The following is a 22,255-nucleotide window of genomic DNA, read 5'->3' on the forward strand; positions in this document are numbered from 1 at the left end:
AGACCTAAGTTTTCCAAATACAAGTTTTGTGTTTTGTTTACCATCTAATGTATCTTACTTTTGTATCTGGTCAATAGCATAAAAAAGTGATTACTTCAAGAACTTATTCAAACATGTACGTTGTTTAAATATGAAAGTATGCTTAATAATAACAATTATTTTGAAAAAAATTTTATTCTATTGTAACATAAAAGGAACTATGTGTCACAGAGCAGTAGTTTCATTCCAATGTTTTTATGAGATGAAAAGAAACTGTTTTTTATTTTTAGCAATCCATGAATTACTGAAGTACATCAAATAGTCCAAATAAAAACATACCAACAAAATTGTTTTTTATTTCTATTTTATATAGGCAGTAAATGTTTATGGAATTTTAATTAAGTAAAAAAAAGCGATAGTGAAGATATTTTAAGGAGTTTTTGCTACTTAAATTGTTCTGTGGGGAATTCATTATTTAATTTTGGTTAGTCTAATTATATTTCCTTTGAATTTAATATGTCACATTACAGGCAACAATTATGATTTTATACCATCTTCTAGAGGAAAACAGCTATTGATGTACAAAGGCTATACATACTCACAATCTGGGGAATCTGTCATTTACTATTGTTCTAAGAAGTATTCCGGATGTAAGGCGAGAGTCAAAATGTTATACAAAGAATTGGTGGACACTTACAGTAAACACACACATGAGCCACCAAGATATGCTTACGTTAAAGGAAATTATATTAAATTGCGGTGATTGTAAGTTAAAACAAGCATAAGTGACTGCAGAGACTCGTGTGCTTATCAGCCATTGTTTTTATGTTATCACCACCTACCAAGGGACATAAGTTCTCTCATCAATATACTATATGTACTAAATCTGTCGGCCTTTCTTTTAAACTTTTTTTGTTCTTTACACGCTTCCCCTGCCTTACACCCTATTCCTCTCTACTGTTGGTTTATGAGAAGAGAATTTGTGTATGGGTTAAGCTTGTTTTTGTAGACATCATCTTCTTTATTTAAACTTGTATTTAGTAATTATTTTCGTATACTATTAAGTTCTAATAGTCTCATTTGTGTTTGTAACAGTTGTACAATCCTTCGACCTAGAATGAATAGAAATAAATAGCATTGTTGTACTTGCCACCTGCGAACTTATAATACACATTATCACCCCGCAATTCTAATTGTGACAAATTGAGCTAGATAATTTTTTTGTCTTTTTCATTTTGTCATCTTATGAAGTTTGGATCATGTATTATACAAATGTTGAAGCTTGATTCAAGTACATTAATATTGCTGAATAAATGATAGAAATTTTTTGCTTATTTCACAACATTAGTGAGACCTAAATGTATATCAAGAAGGAAGTTATTTAATAACTATAAGATGAGTTACAATTACGAGTGTATATTACTTTTATTAGTGTTGGTCCAAGATTGGAAATTCAAATACTAAAAAAACGATAATGAGTTAACATAATATAAGAAAAAGGTACTGTTTTATCCTTAGCTGTTTACTTAAATATGTATATTTTTGTATGGATGGATTGCTGGCGATCTGAGGTTATTCTAAACATAACTCGGATACTGTATGGGATGCTGTATGTATATTTATACAGAAATAAAGTAAATTAATTAAAATCATTACTGTTTTATTGTCTCTCTCTTTACTTATGGATGTACAGTGTTGGTCTAGAACAGCATTAACTCATCTTTTCCTGTGAGTATTGTGAGAACGGACAGTAGCGTTTTCTAAGTATAGATCAGTGTATTACAATAGCCAGCTAGCATTTACTGGTGGTACATTCAGGCGCAATCTAAGCCCACCCTGGTAGGTAGTACCATCCAGATTGCTTCTGCTATATAAAATATCATGTGTTGTAGTTTGAAGAGTGGGACAGCTGAAATACTATACTTTGACCTCAAATTTCAAGGTGGGTAGCGGCATATTAGTTGTGATATCTCCGGTATCCACTCAACACCAGGTGGGGCGTGAACTTTGCTGACCCGGGAAGTAAAAAATATGCCCCGTGTATTCAATATGAACCATGCAAACTATCAAATTCCTCACGGGTAAGTACCACCGTCCTATTTCTGCATTTCAGCAATAAACATAGAATTGGCGGTAAATTGATTGATTCAAAAATTAACAAAATCTTATATTTCAGAACCTCCGTACATCAAAATTCCAACAGCAAAAGGCAAACAGCTGCTAATGATAGATGGTTATACATTTTCGGAGATGGGTGCGGTGGGCTTTTATTATTGTTCAAAGAAGGCTGCCGGCTGCAAAGCGCGGGTGAGGTTAGATCTGGACGGGCGTGTAATGCGATCGTCAACTGTCCACAATCATAAGCCACCTCAATATACCACAATCGCTGGAAAATACATTAAAATAAGCAATTGAGATGAAAATAAAGAAAAATAAGAAAGCAAACTTCAATTACCTTCACTGTGATGGGAGAGCAATTGTGTAAGAAAAATCGAATTCGCAAAATTTGTAAGTGGTGTTATTACTATAGAATTGAGACATAGACCTAAAGTCTCAAGGTGGGTGGCGCTATTCACGTTACGATGTCTTTTGGGCTAAAGTAGCAACTGAATACCGGTGCTTAGTGAGAGTTTATTAACGTTTTCGATAGCGTAAAAGTTAACTCAAATTTGTATGCGATTGGAACAGCGCCCCTAGCGGCAAACCTAGGCAAACGTTCCGACTCCATACTGAGTTAACTTTTACGCTATCGAGTTAAAAACTCGCACTAAGCACACAGATCGGCCTTAACATCGTCCGCCTATGCAATAAATAATATAAAACATTCGTAATCGTTATAACCTTTACTTCTAAAATATCTTCCATTAAAGGATTGTTTGAACTGGACTGCTTAAATTGATTTTTCAGTGACGATTTCAAAAGCACAAGCCTACTATGTTGAGATTTTGCCTTCCATCCCAAGGTGTACAGCGAAATTGAATTGATATTGAATGTAACGTCTGAATAAAAACTGTTTTGAAAATAAACTGCTTTTGATAAACTATTTTTTACATTATTTCATAACCAATATACTTAAAGGTTGAGTTTATTTTCAACGTAAGTAGAAATACACTAAAATTTATGTTTTGAATGTCGAATCAGCTAGTTCCTGGCAAATAGTTCAAATTCGTATTCGGTTTTCTTAAGTACTGAGATCTTTTATTCTTGTTGGAAAGATGTGTTAACTTATTAGCGTGCCACTGGAAAGATGTAAGCGACCCTGGAAGAGCGCACATAGAGGGCTATAGATACATATGTGTGTTCCTACATATTGGGATGATGCTCCACAATTCTCGTCTTTATGTAACTTATGAACTGGTTTTATATTTCTTTAAACTATCCAAACAGCAGACACACGATGCTTACTTGTGATTTCAGAATACCAACTCATACCATCCGGCAGAGGGAAGCCCTTACTGATGATGAACGGTTTTACGTACTCTCAGCGTAATAACTCAAACAATTATTACTGTTCAAAAAAGGACATTGGCTGCAAAGCCCGTGTGAAACTAGACGCGGACGGCTCTGTCTTGACTTCCTCCACGAAACATTGTCACAAACCACCTGAATACTGTGTTGTTGGCGATAACTACTTTAAGATTTAATGACGTGTCTGGTCATATTATAAACAGGCCGTACTCGCCCGCTTCGCTGGGCATTTAAAATTAACATTATTGTTGTCATTATTATTAGGGAGTCCAACGCTCTTATAAATATTAGCCTATCCATTAAGTACAAGTATTTTCTGCATGGATACCAAGTTTCAAGTCAATCGGATGCATGGTTCAGTGGTAATAACGGAACATCCGTAAAAACCACTGTAGATTTATATATTAGTATAGAGTACTATAGAGTAAATGTTATTAGTATCTACCGGTGATTTTATGCTTATTTATTATCAATGAAAATAAGTTCGTATGTATAGCGCGTTACGATTCAATCTCGCAATTTTCTTTGTTCGTTTCGGATTAACATTATTATTTATTGTGATTATTATTAGGGAGTCCAACACTCAAATAAATATTAGCCTATCCATTAAGTACATGTATTTTCTACATGGATACCAAGTTTCAAGTCAATCGGATGCATGTTTCAGTAGTTATAACGGAACATCCGTAAAACCACTGTAGATTTATATATTAGTATAGATTATACTAGACATTAGGACACAAATAAAATAACTTAAAAACCACTCGGTGAATGAACGTGTTCACAGTTCGAAACAGGAATCTAGATTGTTTTATACTGACTGTATCACTCTTTTAACCGAAATGTCGATTGAAAATCGATAAATATAGTTAGGATGCCAGTATCTACCTGTGAGAGTCCAATACACAATTTTACTAGCAAAAAAATAGTATACAATGAATTGTATTTATGGTTTTTTTGTTTGTTGTGGTGATGCGGTGACGTCTATTTCCAATAATAGACGTCTGGTCTGAGGAATAGATAATCATTTTTTTATAAACCAAACATGACACGCAGTCTCGATTTTTACTGTATAGGTTATATAAACAGGATGCTTGGTTTGTCGTATGGATAATTTTCAAATTTTGTTCACTGCCAAATACTAGCCAATCCTACCCATCCATACAGAAAATTTAAACAGTCTGTATCGTTTATTAATTCCAAAAGCACTGGTACGCTAGAATTCCAATTTCGCTTTAGTGAAAAGTTTAGAATGTACATAAAGGATACATGCAAAATTTAATTTTAAAAAACATCTGCATTTCATCTACTGATTCTGAAGACATTGGTGTTCTCATGAAATTTGCGATGACTTTTCACAAGGAAACGTGGTTATATCACATCGATGATAAACGTTCTCTCGGCCATAGATAAAGAACCAAAGTGAAGTGAATTCTGATTTTTCGAAAAAAGTAGTCTTCATCGTTAACAAAAGATCTCCTAATGTGATTTTGACAAATATTTTTGTTTTGAAAAGCTCATAGATACGAATTTGATTTTTTTTTCCTTTTTTTATATTGCTTAGATGGGTGGACGAGCTCACAGCCCACCTGGTGTTAAGTGGTTACTGGAGCCGATAGACATCTACAACGTAAATGCGCCACCCACCTTGAGATATAAGTTCTAAGCTCTCAAGTATAGTTACAACGGGTGCCCCACCCTTCAAACCGAAACGCATTACTGCTTCACGGCAGAAATAGGCGGGGTTGTGGTACCTATCCGTGCGGACTCACAAGAGGTCCTACCACCAATAATATTGATATTAATAAATTGAGCTTCTGTTGACCAGCTGCAACGCTGGGCAGCGGCTTGATTTTTACGACGAAAGCAAGGGTCGCCCCTGAGGGATGCTATGCTGGTCAGATCGCAAGCGTGTGTTCCACTCTACCGTGTTCAAGTCGCACAGTGATGGCTCTCTGTCGTCTGCTGTATGCTTTCGTAGCAACCGTGCCCAGTCAGAACCTACACCAACCAGAAGGTGAGGCCTCCTCGCTTACGAGGACCGAGTCAACCGCCTCAACCGTCCGTTCGACAATTTTTTTGTATCTTTGAATCTGTCTAAACTTATAAATACGTTCTTTTCATATTTTACTTATTTACCAAAATTAATATTGCTGAAAGGTAAATAATCCTTTTCTTGTTTTAGGGTCATACACAAATAGGGTAAAAAAAACGTGTTATAGCAATGTATCATCTTCCCCCCCGGTGCAGGTCAAGATGTGAGGGGGTAAAGGCCGCGTAGCGCGCTACCAGCACTCTAGCGTGCTGCAGAGGAGAAAATAGAGCGACTGGTTCGCAGTGTATCACGTCCCGACCCGGCAGGCTGGTTCTGGTCCAGCGGGGTATTCCGGGACACCAGCGGCACCGTCTGGACGGCCTGACGGGCTGCCGTACCAAGACGGCTGACGTTTCAGAGCCTTCGATTCGCCTCGAAGGCTCCGTCGGCCGGGCGTCCTTTGGGTGAGCTGCGCTGTCTGGTTGCAGTGGGTTGCTCCGGGTTCTCGGAGGGATCGGATGCTTGGGTGAAGAGTGCAGGGGAGTCGTTTAGTGGGTAGGGCCCTAAAACTCTTTGGACCCGCAGTCTGCTCCCAACACCTTGCAGATCATCCAAGTCCCACATACACCGCGCGCCCCCTAGGCGCGGGGACCTTGTAGGAGGTTCGGCCCCCCGCCTGAAAAAAATAATATGTATCATCTAAAAGAGCGAATTGATGAATGTTTGAAATCATTTAAATCGTAAAGGTACTTTATTACTACTCACTTTAATCGTATCTTGTAAAATATTATATTACATTTCATAAATTAATTTTGATGGCATTAAGCTTCAAAAAATATCTCCCTGTGGACTGTTACAAGACGAAGTTATAATGTTTGAGCCATGTTTAAAAATAGTTAAAGTACCCTATGTATTAAAATGATTTACTTGTAATACAAGCAATATATTAAAGACGATAATTTTGAGAATAAAACAAATATATCGTTACTTTCTGTATACAATAAATTTAATAAATTTATGGTTTCATGAAATGGAGTATTTTCTGTGGACACGATAAAACGACACCAAACTGTCTGAACTGTTTTTAACTGTTGGCAACACTAAATAGTGGTCATTCCGGCTTTCAATATTTTGTTGTTTCGATTCGAGTGTGATTGAAAATATATTTTTTTATTCCAACACACACATAAACGTAAAAGATCAAGTGCTCTATCCTGTTCCAATTATAGACATGTAAATATTATCTATAAAGTGGAATATTTATTGTTTTTATATGAGCATTTAGTACAAGTAAATGAAAAGCATGTTGCTTGATTTCTAACCTCAAAATTAACTTCTTTGCGCAAGTTTTTATAAAACATCTTTTCAGTTGACATCTTTCCCGTGGTCACGATGTCCACGGAAAAGAGGTAAAAGACATACCTTAGTTGGTCTAAGTAGAAAAGAACTAAAAAAATAGTCGAATTGGGACCTACTCCTTTTTTTAAAGTTGATTAGAAAAAGGTTTGATTTTGGCAACATTTTATATTCTAAGTTAGAGCCTCAAACTTTTTAGTATATTTTATATTCGTAATATAAAAGTTCTGTTGATTTCATACGGGGGGTTCAACGCTTAGGTCGTGTCTTGGTCCATATGTTGCTTCGTTTTATTTCATGCTTTTTTTCGTATTGCATTTTTTGGTAGATATGCCACAAGCGAGCTGGTCTAAAACTCAACTCTCAGAAGAAGAAAAAAAACAAAGACGTCGTCAACAAAAGAAGTTGAGTATGAGACGCGCACGTGCAAAGCTGTGCGGAGCGGAAATCGAAGAGAGAAGAAAACGAGACAAAGAAAGATACAAGAAAAAGAAAGCTGAAGGTCTAATTAATACTATAAAAGACTACACTCCTAGACAGCAAAGAAACATTAGGAAGGTTTGGAGAGAAAAAGCGAAAATAAAACGTGAAAAAGAAAAACAGCAAAAAGCTGCGGCTACTGATTTGATTAGTAACACTTCATCTTCAAGTTCATCATATTTGGCAAGATCTCGTGTAGTTATTAGAGCTCGTAACTTGCGATGACTTAAAGCAGAGTATAAGTATTTAAGAACGGAAATATCAAACATGGATTCAGCCTTAGTTAGATATCGTATGCAATTATCAAGATTAAACAGAAAACAGAAGAACAAATCGTCAGTTAGAGTAACCTGTAGACAGAAAAAAAAAATTGTGAAGAAATACAGCTGATATGCATAGTTTTCATTATGGTCTATGTCAAATAACTGTGCAAATGAAGACATTGGATTCGTCTCGGGCCTCGCATGTTCTAGATTCTGCATCAAATGCTCCTGAAATAGAATATTTAGCTGTAACTAATTCTCCTTTGTTACCAGTAACACCCGACGCATCTACGCTATCAATATCACCTGATTTCTCGGACAGATTTACACCAGATGATCGAGAACCGCGTAAACCTATTAAGCGGGCACTGCGTATATTATATTCAGATAGTGAGTGATTGCTTCATAAGTTTTTCATATAAAAAATGACGGCCATTCATTCCTTTACATTTACATTCAGACGATTCTGATAGCTCTCTGGAAATATTTTGAAATAATTAAAGTCCTTAAATTTCATATAAAATTCATTAGCTATCTAAAGAATTATATAAAATACCATGGCTGTAATAGTATTATCATTCGATATTTCGTCTTCTCGCATTAAAACTGTATAAACTCAAAACTTAATATTTTTTTACAGGAGAGTGTTTTAAAAGTTTAACATGTAATATTTTTAATATTAATCATCGTTGCAACATTTATTTTTTACTTTTTACCAGTTACATTATTTGTCTTTTAAAGAGAGATAAAATTATGTATTAATTCTGTTAATACTAGTCAAAATACAGGTAAACTAAAAGAAAACTAAAACTACGCTTTTGACAGTATTTATGAGAAAAATACTGGTGATACCAAGTGATTCCGCATATTAACTCAATTTCGAATATTTTTGAAAATTGTACACTTTTAATGTGAAAAGACGATTTGTTTTGTTTCATAAGTCCACCGAAGCGATTTTCGTTTCTGTAGGCATTCTTTTTTTATTTTCCAATGTGATCATGTTGACATTTTATTTGCGTTTCGGTATTCGTTTATACCAGTGGCTACACGTGTTTGACTATGTTGTCTTAATATATTTTAGCTTACGCTGCATCACAACTTTTTATCTCTCTTGTCGACCAAATCGTCTCTTCTGCTCTATTGCTCTATCCTGTTCCAATTATAGACATGTAAATATTATCTATAAAGTGGAATATTTATTGTTTTTATATGAGCATTTAGTACAAGTAAATGAAAAGCATGTTGCTTGATTTCTAACCTCAAAATTAACTTCTTTGCGCAAGTTTTTATAAAACATCTTTTCAGTTGACATCTTTCCCGTGGTCACGATGTCCACGGAAAAGAGGTAAAAGACATACCTTAGTTGGTCTAAGTAGAAAAGAACTAAAAAAATAGTCGAATTGGGACCTACTCCTTTTTTTAAAGTTGATTAGAAAAAGGTTTGATTTTGGCAACATTTTATATTCTAAGTTAGAGCCTCAAACTTTTTAGTATATTTTATATTCGTAATATAAAAGTTCTGTTGATTTCATACGGGGGGTTCAACGCTTAGGTCGTGTCTTGGTCCATATGTTGCTTCGTTTTATTTCATGCTTTTTTTCGTATTGCATTTTTTGGTAGATATGCCACAAGCGAGCTGGTCTAAAACTCAACTCTCAGAAGAAGAAAAAAAACAAAGACGTCGTCAACAAAAGAAGTTGAGTATGAGACGCGCACGTGCAAAGCTGTGCGGAGCGGAAATCGAAGAGAGAAGAAAACGAGACAAAGAAAGATACAAGAAAAAGAAAGCTGAAGGTCTAATTAATACTATAAAAGACTACACTCCTAGACAGCAAAGAAACATTAGGAAGGTTTGGAGAGAAAAAGCGAAAATAAAACGTGAAAAAGAAAAACAGCAAAAAGCTGCGGCTACTGATTTGATTAGTAACACTTCATCTTCAAGTTCATCATATTTGGCAAGATCTCGTGTAGTTATTAGAGCTCGTAACTTGCGATGACTTAAAGCAGAGTATAAGTATTTAAGAACGGAAATATCAAACATGGATTCAGCCTTAGTTAGATATCGTATGCAATTATCAAGATTAAACAGAAAACAGAAGAACAAATCGTCAGTTAGAGTAACCTGTAGACAGAAAAAAAAAATTGTGAAGAAATACAGCTGATATGCATAGTTTTCATTATGGTCTATGTCAAATAACTGTGCAAATGAAGACATTGGATTCGTCTCGGGCCTCGCATGTTCTAGATTCTGCATCAAATGCTCCTGAAATAGAATATTTAGCTGTAACTAATTCTCCTTTGTTACCAGTAACACCCGACGCATCTACGCTATCAATATCACCTGATTTCTCGGACAGATTTACACCAGATGATCGAGAACCGCGTAAACCTATTAAGCGGGCACTGCGTATATTATATTCAGATAGTGAGTGATTGCTTCATAAGTTTTTCATATAAAAAATGACGGCCATTCATTCCTTTACATTTACATTCAGACGATTCTGATAGCTCTCTGGAAATATTTTGAAATAATTAAAGTCCTTAAATTTCATATAAAATTCATTAGCTATCTAAAGAATTATATAAAATACCATGGCTGTAATAGTATTATCATTCGATATTTCGTCTTCTCGCATTAAAACTGTATAAACTCAAAACTTAATATTTTTTTACAGGAGAGTGTTTTAAAAGTTTAACATGTAATATTTTTAATATTAATCATCGTTGCAACATTTATTTTTTACTTTTTACCAGTTACATTATTTGTCTTTTAAAGAGAGATAAAATTATGTATTAATTCTGTTAATACTAGTCAAAATACAGGTAAACTAAAAGAAAACTAAAACTACGCTTTTGACAGTATTTATGAGAAAAATACTGGTGATACCAAGTGATTCCGCATATTAACTCAATTTCGAATATTTTTGAAAATTGTACACTTTTAATGTGAAAAGACGATTTGTTTTGTTTCATAAGTCCACCGAAGCGATTTTCGTTTCTGTAGGCATTCTTTTTTTATTTTCCAATGTGATCATGTTGACATTTTATTTGCGTTTCGGTATTCGTTTATACCAGTGGCTACACGTGTTTGACTATGTTGTCTTAATATATTTTAGCTTACGCTGCATCACAACTTTTTATCTCTCTTGTCGACCAAATCGTCTCTTCTGTGGTCCGCAAAAATATAAAAAATTACGATTATGCCAAAAATGAGACATATTGATCTCGGTTACAGTGATTAAAATACTGATAATCAATAGATAAATAATAAATATTTTGTTTCGCACTGGTTCTGAGATATTTTTTGCTGCCCTTTTCTGTGCTCCATTTGTGTATGACCCTTTAATACTTTAGTGATACTGTGTAATTTATACATTGTATTTATATGTAGAAAATAGAAACAAAAAAATTGTAATAAAAAAGAAAATTATATACCTAAAAAGTAATTGGATTTTAATATAGGTTGCTTAATTATGAGAAATAATGAAACATTTTGAAAGAATGCCTTTAAAACCTTCAAATTTGTTAAACAGTTTTTATTCGCTTATTTTTTGAAATATGTTAGATAGTTTCTTAAGTTTTTCTTCGTTCTTAGCCACATAAAGTATATTGTGTGTGCCTTCTATACATTACCATTTACCGCCTCTTACCGTTATGGGCTATACGCATCCAGTCTGTCCATGGCTCAGATCATTTTCGGTAAAAAAATTGTTCGCTTCTGTTTCCTGACAAAATTTTCACACCCAGCTCCAATCCCAATTAAAATTTCCATAACTGTTTTAAATTAAATAATTTTCTGCCATCTAAGGACTTGGTTATGTTTGACCTATTATGACTTATAAGAACTTGACTTCATTCTCCGTTTTAGGTTTCATTGATCTTAAATTCATACCGACAACGAAAGGGAAGTGTTTATTAATGCATAAACAATACACGTATTCGCAACAGAACGATTCTGGAAACTATTATTGTTCGAAGAAGAACGCAGGATGCAAAGCCCGTATCAAAATAAGGAATAACAATATTACCGAAATTCACAATGAACATTTTCATGAACCACCTCGTTATGCCTTTGTGAGTGGTCGATATGTGAAAATATGATTTTTTTTAAATATAAACTAAAATCGTGTATACTATAAATGATATAGTTGGCGAATTGTAAATATATATTAAAACTAGTATTAATAAAAAGAAAACTGACTTCAATAAAATAAAATGAGAATATTCAATCAATGTAGTCGAAGAGAATTAAAAATGACTCAAAAACTAATCGTCAGATCTTGGGAAAATTTAAATGGGATCACATGAGAAGCATCAGCTTTCAAATAAAAAAGATTCGTCCATACCGGTCCTCTTAAAAAGCTCGAAGGTAACAAACATTAAATAAAACAGTCCAATTGAGAATCTTCTCCTTTTTTTTTTTAAGTCGGCTAAAATGAACAAATGTTAATTTTCGTATTATTTACGAAAACATTGAAATAAATTTTATTTTAAATAAATTTTATTTAGTTTTATTATAAAATTGTTCTCCAAAATATCGCATAGGTATACAGTACTGTAATGTCACTTATGCGATTCTTGTTAAAACCGAACTGAGTTTGCTAAAATCCATTTTTGAATAGTTATTAGTGAGATGTTTGCTTTTACTGATAACGTTTAAAGTTGTAGTTTAAATATAATCATTTTATTTCTTTAGTCGAGAGAAACTATATTTATAATTGTAATAAGATGTTGAATTTTCAAATTGTTCTCCTGAAAAATTACATAAATTGCATAAGTTTTTTTTTTATTGCTTAGATGGGTGGACGAGCTCACAGCCCACCTGGTGTTAAGTGGTTACTGGAGCCCATGGACATCTACAACGTAAATGCGCCACCCACCTTGACATATAAGTTCTAAGATCTCAGTATAGTTACAACGGCTGCCCCACCCTTCAAACCGAAATGCATTACTGCTTCACGGCAGAAATAGGCAGGACGGTGGTACCTACCCGCGCGGATTCACAAGAGGTCCTACCACCAGTAATAAGTGACGTTATGGCACCGTATGTGCGATATTTTATTTCACAATTACATATTTATGATTGACTAAATAATTTGAATTTCAGATATATTGGACTATAAATTTATTCCGTCGAATCGTGGCAAGGCTCTTCTAATGTTAAACGGCTATACGTACTGGCAGAAAAACGAAACGAACTATTATTATTGTTCGAAATTCGGTTCCGGGTGTAGGGCTCGCGTTTGGTTGGATTTTAACAGGATACCGAAAACAGTATTGGGAAGCCATTTACATCCGCCGCCGAAGTATTTTATTACAAAAAACGGACAGTATTATAAAACGTCTTAAGTTTTGTAGGCAGCGGCTTGGCTCTGCCCCTGGCATTGCTGAAGTCCATGGGCGACGGTAACCACTCACCATCAGGTGGGCCGTAAGCTCGTCTGCCTACAAAGGCAATAAAAAAAAAAATTTGTAAAATCTTAATTTACTTGAAAAGAGGGTTCGAAGACAATAGTCGTCTATTAAATGAATTAGGTCAAAGGATCTTGTACTGATAATAGCCTATCCGGCTGTTCATTATAAATAACCTTAGCTTAACCGTGGCACCTTCCTACCACCTAAATGGCACCTTCCAAAAAATCATCCTTCAAATACTTCCCGACTCTTAAGTGGATGTCCCCCAATTAGCTCGTATGTGACGAACGCATAACCGTATCGCGGTACTGTTGAGCCATGTATTTGCATTTAGCACCAAGTGAATCGTGAGCTCGTCGGATTTTTGTTAAGGGATTTTATGATAATTTAACTTTAATGAAAACTTTTTTATATGAAAAGTGATATTAGGAAATGAAATGAAGTTGATTAATATGAAACATGGCATGAAACAAAATAAAATGAGATGATATGGGATGTAATCTCAGTAAAATGGTGGTCCTTTACTGAGACCTTTACAGTGGACTTTTTGGAGGATCCCGAGAAGTTATGTTCAGCAGCTTTGTTTCATTTTCCCACTTTCACAGATACTAAACAACCAACCAACGTTCAATTAGGTTTGAATTTATTATTATTGAATTTATAGTTGAATTAGGCAAAAAAACAATACACGCAAAAATAATGTTTACAAAGTTATCTGTTATCTATGGGTGAAACTATGAATAGGCCCGTTTTGCATCAAAATTTATTATATTTTAAATAAATTCCAATATACGCCATTTAAGCTTGTATATAAAATATATAATACATGTGGGTTAGGCCACTTTTACGTTGATGGTCTCAATTAATATGGCTGGTTAACGTATGTGCTTCGGGGGGACAATGGTGGGTACCTTTTGGGGCAGGGGATGGTCCGGTTTAAGTATGGCCGACTAGCTTTAGTTTTCGGGGTCGTGCGACTGGGATTCTTTCGAAATGTGTTTGATACCATTTAGTTGAACACAAATTGTTCTGACCTGAATCACATTTCGGACATTTTTAAATTTAACAAAATAGTTATTGCCAAAGATGAAATTGAAGAATTTACGATATGTGTCCATTGATTTTTCTGATTGTTTGTTGTGGTAAAAAACTACTGATTTTGTACAATAAATCTTATGCGTCAATGAGTTATAACGCGAGGAACAATCCGTAAAATTATATTCTAGAATATTATATCATGCTCACGATCTCGTCAAGCGTGAACTTTACAAGTACTTACGAGAGTATCTGTATTTGTGTTTGAAACACAGAACATTAAACTAGTCGACTTGTAATTTAAATAATTAGTTATGAAACTGATGAATTGTTAGTAAAATAATTTAAATGTATTATTATAATATTAAAAAAACAAAAACAAAAAAATATTTATTTGTAATTGTTTATTTTTGTAATAGAATATCATTGTTTCTGATTTCCATCGTTGTTAAGGGAAGTAACGGTTCCGTGAGGTCTGGGAAAATATTTTGTCTATATCTAACACGAACATTAATGAACGATCCCCCAAGCTTGCAAAGGTTAGCCGAGTCTATTAGACTTGAAATGCTCTAATGGATCCTAAAAATAAGAAGATATAGTAAGTTCGATGTCAGTACCTATTTATTTATTCAAATTAACGGTGTACATGCCTATGCGTAGTAAAACTATTGATGACCTAAGCGTCGGTAATCAATTAGGATCAGATGCTGCTTATTTATTTATTAATTTATTACACTTCATGTAAAATTTACATTGGCGGACTTAATGACAGAGTAAACAGTGGTAGGTGCAATGAAATTTATATTAAGTTACAAATACATACACAAAAAAGTATGTATATAAGTATGTATGTATATATATATATACATACATAGATACACACATACATACATACACGCATACATACATGGTAGTACCTCTTGTGAGTCCGCGCGGGTAGGTACCACCACCCCACCTATTTCTACCGTGAAGCAGCAATGCGTTTCGGTTTGAAGGCTGGGGTAGCCGTTGCAACTATATTGAGACCTCAGAACTTATATCTCAAGGTTGGTGGCGCATTTACGTTGTAGATGTCTATGGGCTCCGGTGACCACTTAACACCAGGTGGGCTGTGAGCTCGTCCACCCATAAAAGCAACAAAAAAAGTTTGTTTTGGTGATCTTGATCAATTCTTGCCGTCATTGTGAAAATAGAACAACAGGAAAAACGACAATAATACTATTAATTAATATCTTTTGTTTTAAATAGATGTAATATGTTGTTTTTTTTGTGAACATTTTAAAAGTTACGATTAGTGTGGCTTCATATTATTTTTAATATTTTCTTACATTACGTAAAATTACACAAGCACATTTATTAGACAGAAAAAAAAAGATTGTTTTGTCGTAGATTTGGCACTATGTACACGTCCACTAATCAAGTTACGTTATCGTATTTAAACAGATAACCCGAAAGACGGATCAAGAAAAAGAAGTTCAATATGGACGTATTTTAACGTTTTGAACGGAAACATGTACCGTTGTAAGTTTTGCAGCGTGATGATGAAGAGCAACCAGGCTAGACATTTAAGAGCGAAACATCCGAAGGCGTTCAAGCAATGGAAAGAGAGTAGTAAAAGCTTCGGAGAAACAAAATACAGCAAAGGTCTCTTGTGTTTGTCGTATTAATTGCAATGTAGTTATTGCAATAAAATTGTAAGCCCTCACGATTAGGTGTCACTTAAGTGCCTATTTCTGTACTGAAGCGGTCAAACGTCCCGTATTGGAGGATACGACAGTATTTAGTATATGGCTTATAGTTTAACAAATGGCACCCGGCCTGACTAATACGTTTGGCAAATTATCCCAGAAAATGTGTAGAGGGCTAAATAATAAGATAATGTGTTAATTCCAAACAGGAAAATGATCCCAAGGGTCGAAGTGGCGGACAATTTCTTGCCCAAACCCTGTGATAAACTAAGAAATTAAATAGATTATGTAGAAATAGGAGGATCATAAATGTAACCGAAAGCCGGGCGTTACTATTATCATGTAAGATCTTCTGATCTAAAACATTTGACCGAATTGTTTTCCACTACTAAACTAATTTCATGTAATGTAGGTTCTGTTAGCAAAATTCTGTGTTAAAAAATTAACACATGCTGAGACTTATCCGTGAATTGGATTATAGGCATCCATAACACCAGTATTGTGAGCACGAAGCTTATCAATAAAATCTAATGTTATATCGAAGTGCTTTTAAAAACGTTTGTTTCTTTATTAGTTGTACCATCGCATCAATCAGCTAGACGTGGCTGGATAAAAGATTACCTGAAAAAAATTAGCGAAGGAAAATACGAATGCAAAATATGCTCGACCATTTTGAGAATGCCTCATGGAATCTACGCTAATATGAAGAGACATCTGAAAATGAAACATCCGTTGATATATGAAGAAGAAATGAAAGTTAGCGGTGAACAATCTACGGCTACTGATGTGGTAGAATACGTTGTTGAGTATGTTGATGATGATGCCACGTCCATTGACAGTGATGAAATATTAAGCGCTATTAGAGGAGAAGTCAAAGAAAAGCAAGCGAACGTTCCGATTTAGTTGGAGAAATGATTAGTAATGAAAGAAGTGGGTAGAATTAGATTAGATATTTTAAAGGGATGTGCGTTAATTCTTGAGTAATACTTTTTTATAGATTACGGTACATTTTTATTTTGAATATGTTGATTAACTATAGTTTAATAAAGTATTCACGTTATTGTTCAACATTTATCGCATACAGTGTTAATAATAAATATTCAAATAAATTGTGAAAGTATTTGTAAAAGAAGTTACATTTTATGTCACAAATAGGGACATGTTCGTTTTCTTGCCGGGGAGGACATTTCACTATATAAAATCCGAATGATACGAAAAGAAAAAGCCACACGAAAAGTTTTTATTAATTTCAAAAATGTTGTACTGATAATAGAAATAATTATTACATCTTCATATGTCAGTGATTACCGATTATTGTAAAATATTTGGTTGATTTCAGGAGATATACATATACACGATGCTCAGGAAGCAATGTGTAAGTACATGTAAGTGAATCAGAAAAAGAAAAAATTTAAATAAGGATTCAAAATCTATCGTATTATTTTAAATTTACAATTCAAGACGGCTCTGCATATTTTTCAGTTTCTGTTCACAAATATTTAAATAATTTTCTTACTGGTGGTAGGACCTCTTCTGAGTCCGCACGGGTAGATACCACCGCCCCGCCTATTTCTGCCGTGAAGCAGTAATGCGTTTCGGCTTGAAGGGTGAGGCAGCCGTTGTAACTATACTGAGACCTTAGAACTTATATCTCAAGGTGTGTGGCGCATTTACGTTGTAGATGTCTATGGGTTCCAGTAACCACTTAACACCAGTTGGACTGTGAGCTCGTCCACACATCTAGGCTATAAAAAAAATAAAAATATTGAAATATTTCAAATCCTATTATGTGATTAAAACCAATTTAGGATGTGTAGCATTGGTAAAACCTTTAAATTTGGTTGTGATTCTCATAATTATCATTAGAAAATGGGTACCACAGATAACCCTTAATAACACAGTTGCTGATCTAGCAGGTAAAATGGTTCTGGATATATTGGCTCAATAACAAGTAACAGGAAACACATTTAATGTTGATACCAATTTAAGGTACTTAACAGATGTTTGAGGTAATACAATTGTAAATAGCCTGACGTAATTAAATTTTAGACATACGTGCGTTTTTCAAATAACACTTTACAATCATAATGTTAATTACAGAAGGTGTTCAAGAATGTTAGTACTACATTAAAAATTAATGCAAACTGCATTTTTATCTTTGTATTTAAACAGGTGTAGATACGAACGGATCAAGAAGAAGAAGTTCAATATGGAACTATTACAGCGTCTTGAAAGGAAATTTTAGCCGTTGTAAGCTTTGCGGCGCGGTAATGAAATCCAACCAAGCTAGGCATTTGAAAATCAAACATGTGAAGGCGTTTAAGCAATGGCAGGAGACCAGTAAGGTAAATCGTACGGGTAAGTACCATTATCCTGCTCATTTGTTACGCGAATATATTCGACAAATTCGATATTTGTGTAAGAGTTATCAGGCCGAACTATGGTGGCTTATTTTGTTCTTCTTTTGGTACGAGAGACAGTAGTAGAATTTAAAATTCTGTTTTTTTTTAATCTCAATATCTCTCAATATCGCTTTTCCTCTTAATATATGAAACAGTACAAAAGTAAACTCTTGTAATTAAACAGAATAATAATATGACGTATAATAATATATGCTATAAACAGTTGAGGTAAATTGGTAAGAGGCAGTTAACCGTGGTTGCTTGTGGAGACACTTCACATAATAGCTTTTATGACGACCAGAATAATTAAATATACAGAGGTACGTACTCAGGTTCGGAACTCAGTAGAAGCAAAATTCTGAAAATAATGTTTCATTGTAAAAAAACGTTTAAGATCCAGTTAGACAAAAGTCATTACTTTTCTTTTTATGAGTAGGTCCTGAATTTCATTAGTTTTTCTTAGATCACTTATTTGTTTGTTAGTTAAACCACAAAGTTCGGGCAGACGCGGCTGGATACAAGACTATGTGAAAAAAATCGGCGACGGAAAATACGAATGCAAAATATGTTCAGCTATTTTGAGAATGCCCAGTGGGCTCTATGGTAATATGAAGAGGCATTTCAAACGCAAACACCCGATAATATATGAGGAAGAAATGAAAATTTTCAGCGAACAATCTAAGATTGAGGACGTGGTAGAATATGTTGTGGAATATATTGATGATGATGATGATGATGCTATCTCAATGAACAGTGATGAATTATTAAGTGCTATAAAAGGAGAGGTTCAAAAAGAAATTAATGTAAATAATAGATTAGATTAGCTTTAAAAGAAAATAGTGGTTGTATAGTTCAGTTTAGGTATACTTTAAAAAAGATGCTTAGAATATGGTGTAAAAAAATGTTTTTTTTTTGGTAAATAAAAAGGCTAATTAATACCAATTACTGTTTTAATAAATTTTGATGTTACAATTTTATAAACTTGAAACTTACGCTGTCGATCTCATACCAGCGTGAATGGGTGTCACTCAACGTTAGGAAAACAATCATGTCTGTGCGCATCGCATGTCAATTGGGTTAGTTGTTTAACCCTTAGAGCGCAAACCGTCGATATAGGTATCGTTTGATTATAAGCATCATTGAGCTGTACATATGGACCTGTCTTAGCGCGTGCATGTATAAAGTTTTTAATAAGTTAATCACATTTGTAAATAACCATTAAACACTGTTTTACTGTGAGTTTAGCATTGATTTTTGTATTTTTTTTAAGTTGAAGTTTTCCTAGAGACACGTTCCGGTTCCAAACAAAGCTTTGTCGTTGTGTTGTGTGTAGTAATAAAGAAGTAAAAGGAGTTACCCGATCTTCGCTAGTTTGTGTGTGCTGTAAAAAGGGAGTCCATGGCGTTTGTGTGGGGAAACATTTTTGCCAATGATTTTTTATAGAATTGCTTATTGCCTCTTTTTAATTAAATAAACACAGTTATTGAGAAAAATATGTTTCATTTGAGTAGTTTGATATGTCACTTACACGTAACAGAAATAATTACGAAAATCCATCTACATTTGAGGAAAATAATTAATATTCTGTACACCCTTTTTTTTTTTTTTTTTTTTCGGGTAGAGGGCCGAACCTCCTACGAGGTCCCCGCGCAAAAGGGGCGCGCGGGGTATGTGAGACTCAACGATCTGCATGGTGTTGTGAGCAGACCGCGGGCCCAAGGATTTTAGAGCCCACCCACTAAACGACTCCCCTGCACTCTTACACCCGACGTCCGATCCCCTCCGAGGTCAGAACCCGGATGAGGTAGGGGGGCTACCGCGGTCAACACTACAACCAGACAGCGCGGCTCACCCCAAGGACGCCCGGCCGACGGAGCCTTCGAGGCGAATCGAAGGCTCTGAAACGTCGGCCGTCTCGGTACGGCAGCCCGTCGGGCCGCCCAGACGGTGCCGCTGGTGTCCCGGAATACCCCGCTGGACCAGAACCAGCCTGCCGGGTCGGGACGCGATACACCGTCGACCGGTCGCTCTAATCACTCCACGGCAGCGCGCTAGAGTGCTGGTAGCGCGCCGCGCGGCCTCACCCCCTCAGGTCGCCCCTTGACCTTCACCGGGGGGAGGCCGCCACCTACAGGGGCCGGGACGTACGGGCGTATTCCCGCCTCCGGCCCCCGGCTCGACGGCGACGGATCGGTGCGGAAAGGGAAGAGCTCTCCCTCTCTCGCTCCGCCGCCTCCTTCTGCGAGATGGTGGACTCGCAGAAGTCGAGCATCGCCTTCCAGGACGCGTCGCTGCCGAGCATCGTAGCCACGACGCGCGGCAGCGAGAGGTCCTCTCCAATGACCGCGACGAGGGCGGCGCGTTGCTCGTCAAATCCAGAGCAACGCGCCAGCGTGTGTTCCGCTGTGTCTTCCTCGTCGCGGTCCGCGCAGTGGTGGCACTGCGCCGTCGGTTCCCTTCCGGCTATTTTGAAAAGATACCGGCCAAAACAACCATGGCCGGTCAACATTTGCGTCAGCCGGAAGGTGAGGCATCCGCGGTCGCGGCCCACCCAGTCCGCGAGAACCGGGCGGACCGCCTCGACGGTACGGAGGCCGGCCGACGGGTCCGCCAAGCGGCGAGACCACGCCTCCAGCACGGACCGCCGAGATTGGAGCCTCCGCGCTCGAACTACTCCTTCGCCGGGGCGCCCTTCCCCCCTAGAACGAAGGTCGCTACGCCACCGGTAATCGGCAGCGAGCGCCTCCGCCTCCAGGTCCCAGGGTGGCGCCCCGGCGAGCAAACACGACGCCTCGAAGGAGACGGTGCGGTATCCTCGGATCGCCCTGACCGCGATCGCGCGCTGCGGACGTCGCAGCGCGGCGACGTTCTGGCGGGTCAGGGCGTGGCACCATACGGGCGCGCCGTATAGTGCCATCGACCGCACCACCCCCATGTAGAGGCGGCGATTCTGTACACCCTTATAAGGTACTTTTTTTTAAAATACTTTAGCAATTTCTGCTCAGCACCAAAAGGTTTAATATCCCGCTAATTAACTTCAAGAATAGCTTGGACAAAAGGCAAATTCGAGAAGTACGTAATGTTGTCGTGGGCGCGTGTAACTGTAACACGATATACAATTTTAAAATGTATCTTTTTTTTGGCCTTGTTTCATATACAATGTCTTGTAGTCATTTTTGGATATTATTAAATTGCTTACTTAAAAATAACTATATGGTGGTTCTCTCATGTAGATTGATTGCTTTAGATTATGTAGAATAATACGATAAGAATAATAGAATAACACAAAATTTCTTTGCCGCAGTTTTTGCAGACGATAAACAAGACTTCACCAAAAATGATCTGCCCAAAAACAGAAGCTTATTATGGAAGTTCTTTGATCTGTCGGAAGATGACAAAGCTACTTGCAAAATTTGTAGTGGCAAAATAAAGGGAAATATTCTTAGACATTTGAGGTCTAGTCATCCTAAAAGCTATGAGTTTTGGAAGAAAAATATTAAAAAACAGAATAGTATTAGTTATTTGACATATCAAGGTAGCTACTTTTTCTATTTGTATACAATTGTAGTAGTGATTAGACAGCAGTTTGATATAGTAAAAGAAGTTATGGAGCTATGTTTCCCTGCCACTAAACGCCGAATCGATACGGGGGCCTTTCGGTCGGCAATCTATTCGAAGTATACATGCATGGCACCCCCTACTTGTAAGTAGTAAGCACGGCATACGTCATTCGATCAGAATCAGCATGGGTCTAGAAGTGCGTTCATCTGTCACCCATGTTCATTTGTACTAGACTCGTGTAGAGTAGCGTCTTCAAACCGGTATACGGTGGAAACCCGAAACGACAAAAACTTGAACCTCAGCATTCGGGCACCCCTATCCCAGTCAACTCGACGAGTTAATTCCAAGCGCCAATCCTTCTCTCATGCCTCGCTATCTGCTTTTGCAACATGTTGCGCTTACAGTATAACTATGATGCTATTGATTTTATTGGTTAGCCAAAGCAAAATATTTACATTATTAAAATGTATTTATTACCTTCAAAATTACCCTAGTTTAACCATATCTAGCGGAACTGGGAGCAGTTTCATAAAACCGATATCGGACGTTAAATACCAACCATTTAAATTTTAG

At 36.3% G+C, this 22,255-nt stretch overlaps 2 protein-coding genes across 6 annotated transcripts in view; one reads left to right on the forward strand and one right to left on the reverse strand.

The window, feature by feature from the left end:
* LOC114239888 (uncharacterized) overlaps positions 1-22,255 on the reverse strand; it is a 471,744-nt gene that overhangs the window by 13,679 nt on the left and 435,810 nt on the right. The gene's annotated exons all lie outside the window — the stretch shown is intronic.
* Positions 1-22,255, forward strand: part of LOC114239887 (uncharacterized) — a 29,069-nt gene that overhangs the window by 380 nt on the left and 6,434 nt on the right. The window contains exons 2-8 of the mRNA XM_089728478.1: positions 510-10,006; positions 11,450-15,675; positions 16,294-16,621; positions 17,537-17,541; positions 17,892-18,077; positions 18,605-18,944; positions 21,385-21,656. Coding sequence (XP_089584604.1) covers positions 15,543-15,675; positions 16,294-16,621; positions 17,537-17,541; positions 17,892-18,077; positions 18,605-18,944; positions 21,385-21,656 — 1,264 coding nt within the window. The 5' untranslated portion in view covers positions 510-10,006; positions 11,450-15,542. The remainder of the gene's footprint in view (positions 1-509; positions 10,007-11,449; positions 15,676-16,293; positions 16,622-17,536; positions 17,542-17,891; positions 18,078-18,604; positions 18,945-21,384; positions 21,657-22,255) is intronic.

Source organism: Bombyx mandarina, chromosome 06 (genome assembly GCF_030267445.1).
Source record: "Bombyx mandarina strain Sakado chromosome 06, ASM3026744v2".
NCBI classification, from domain to species: domain Eukaryota; kingdom Metazoa; phylum Arthropoda; class Insecta; order Lepidoptera; family Bombycidae; genus Bombyx; species Bombyx mandarina.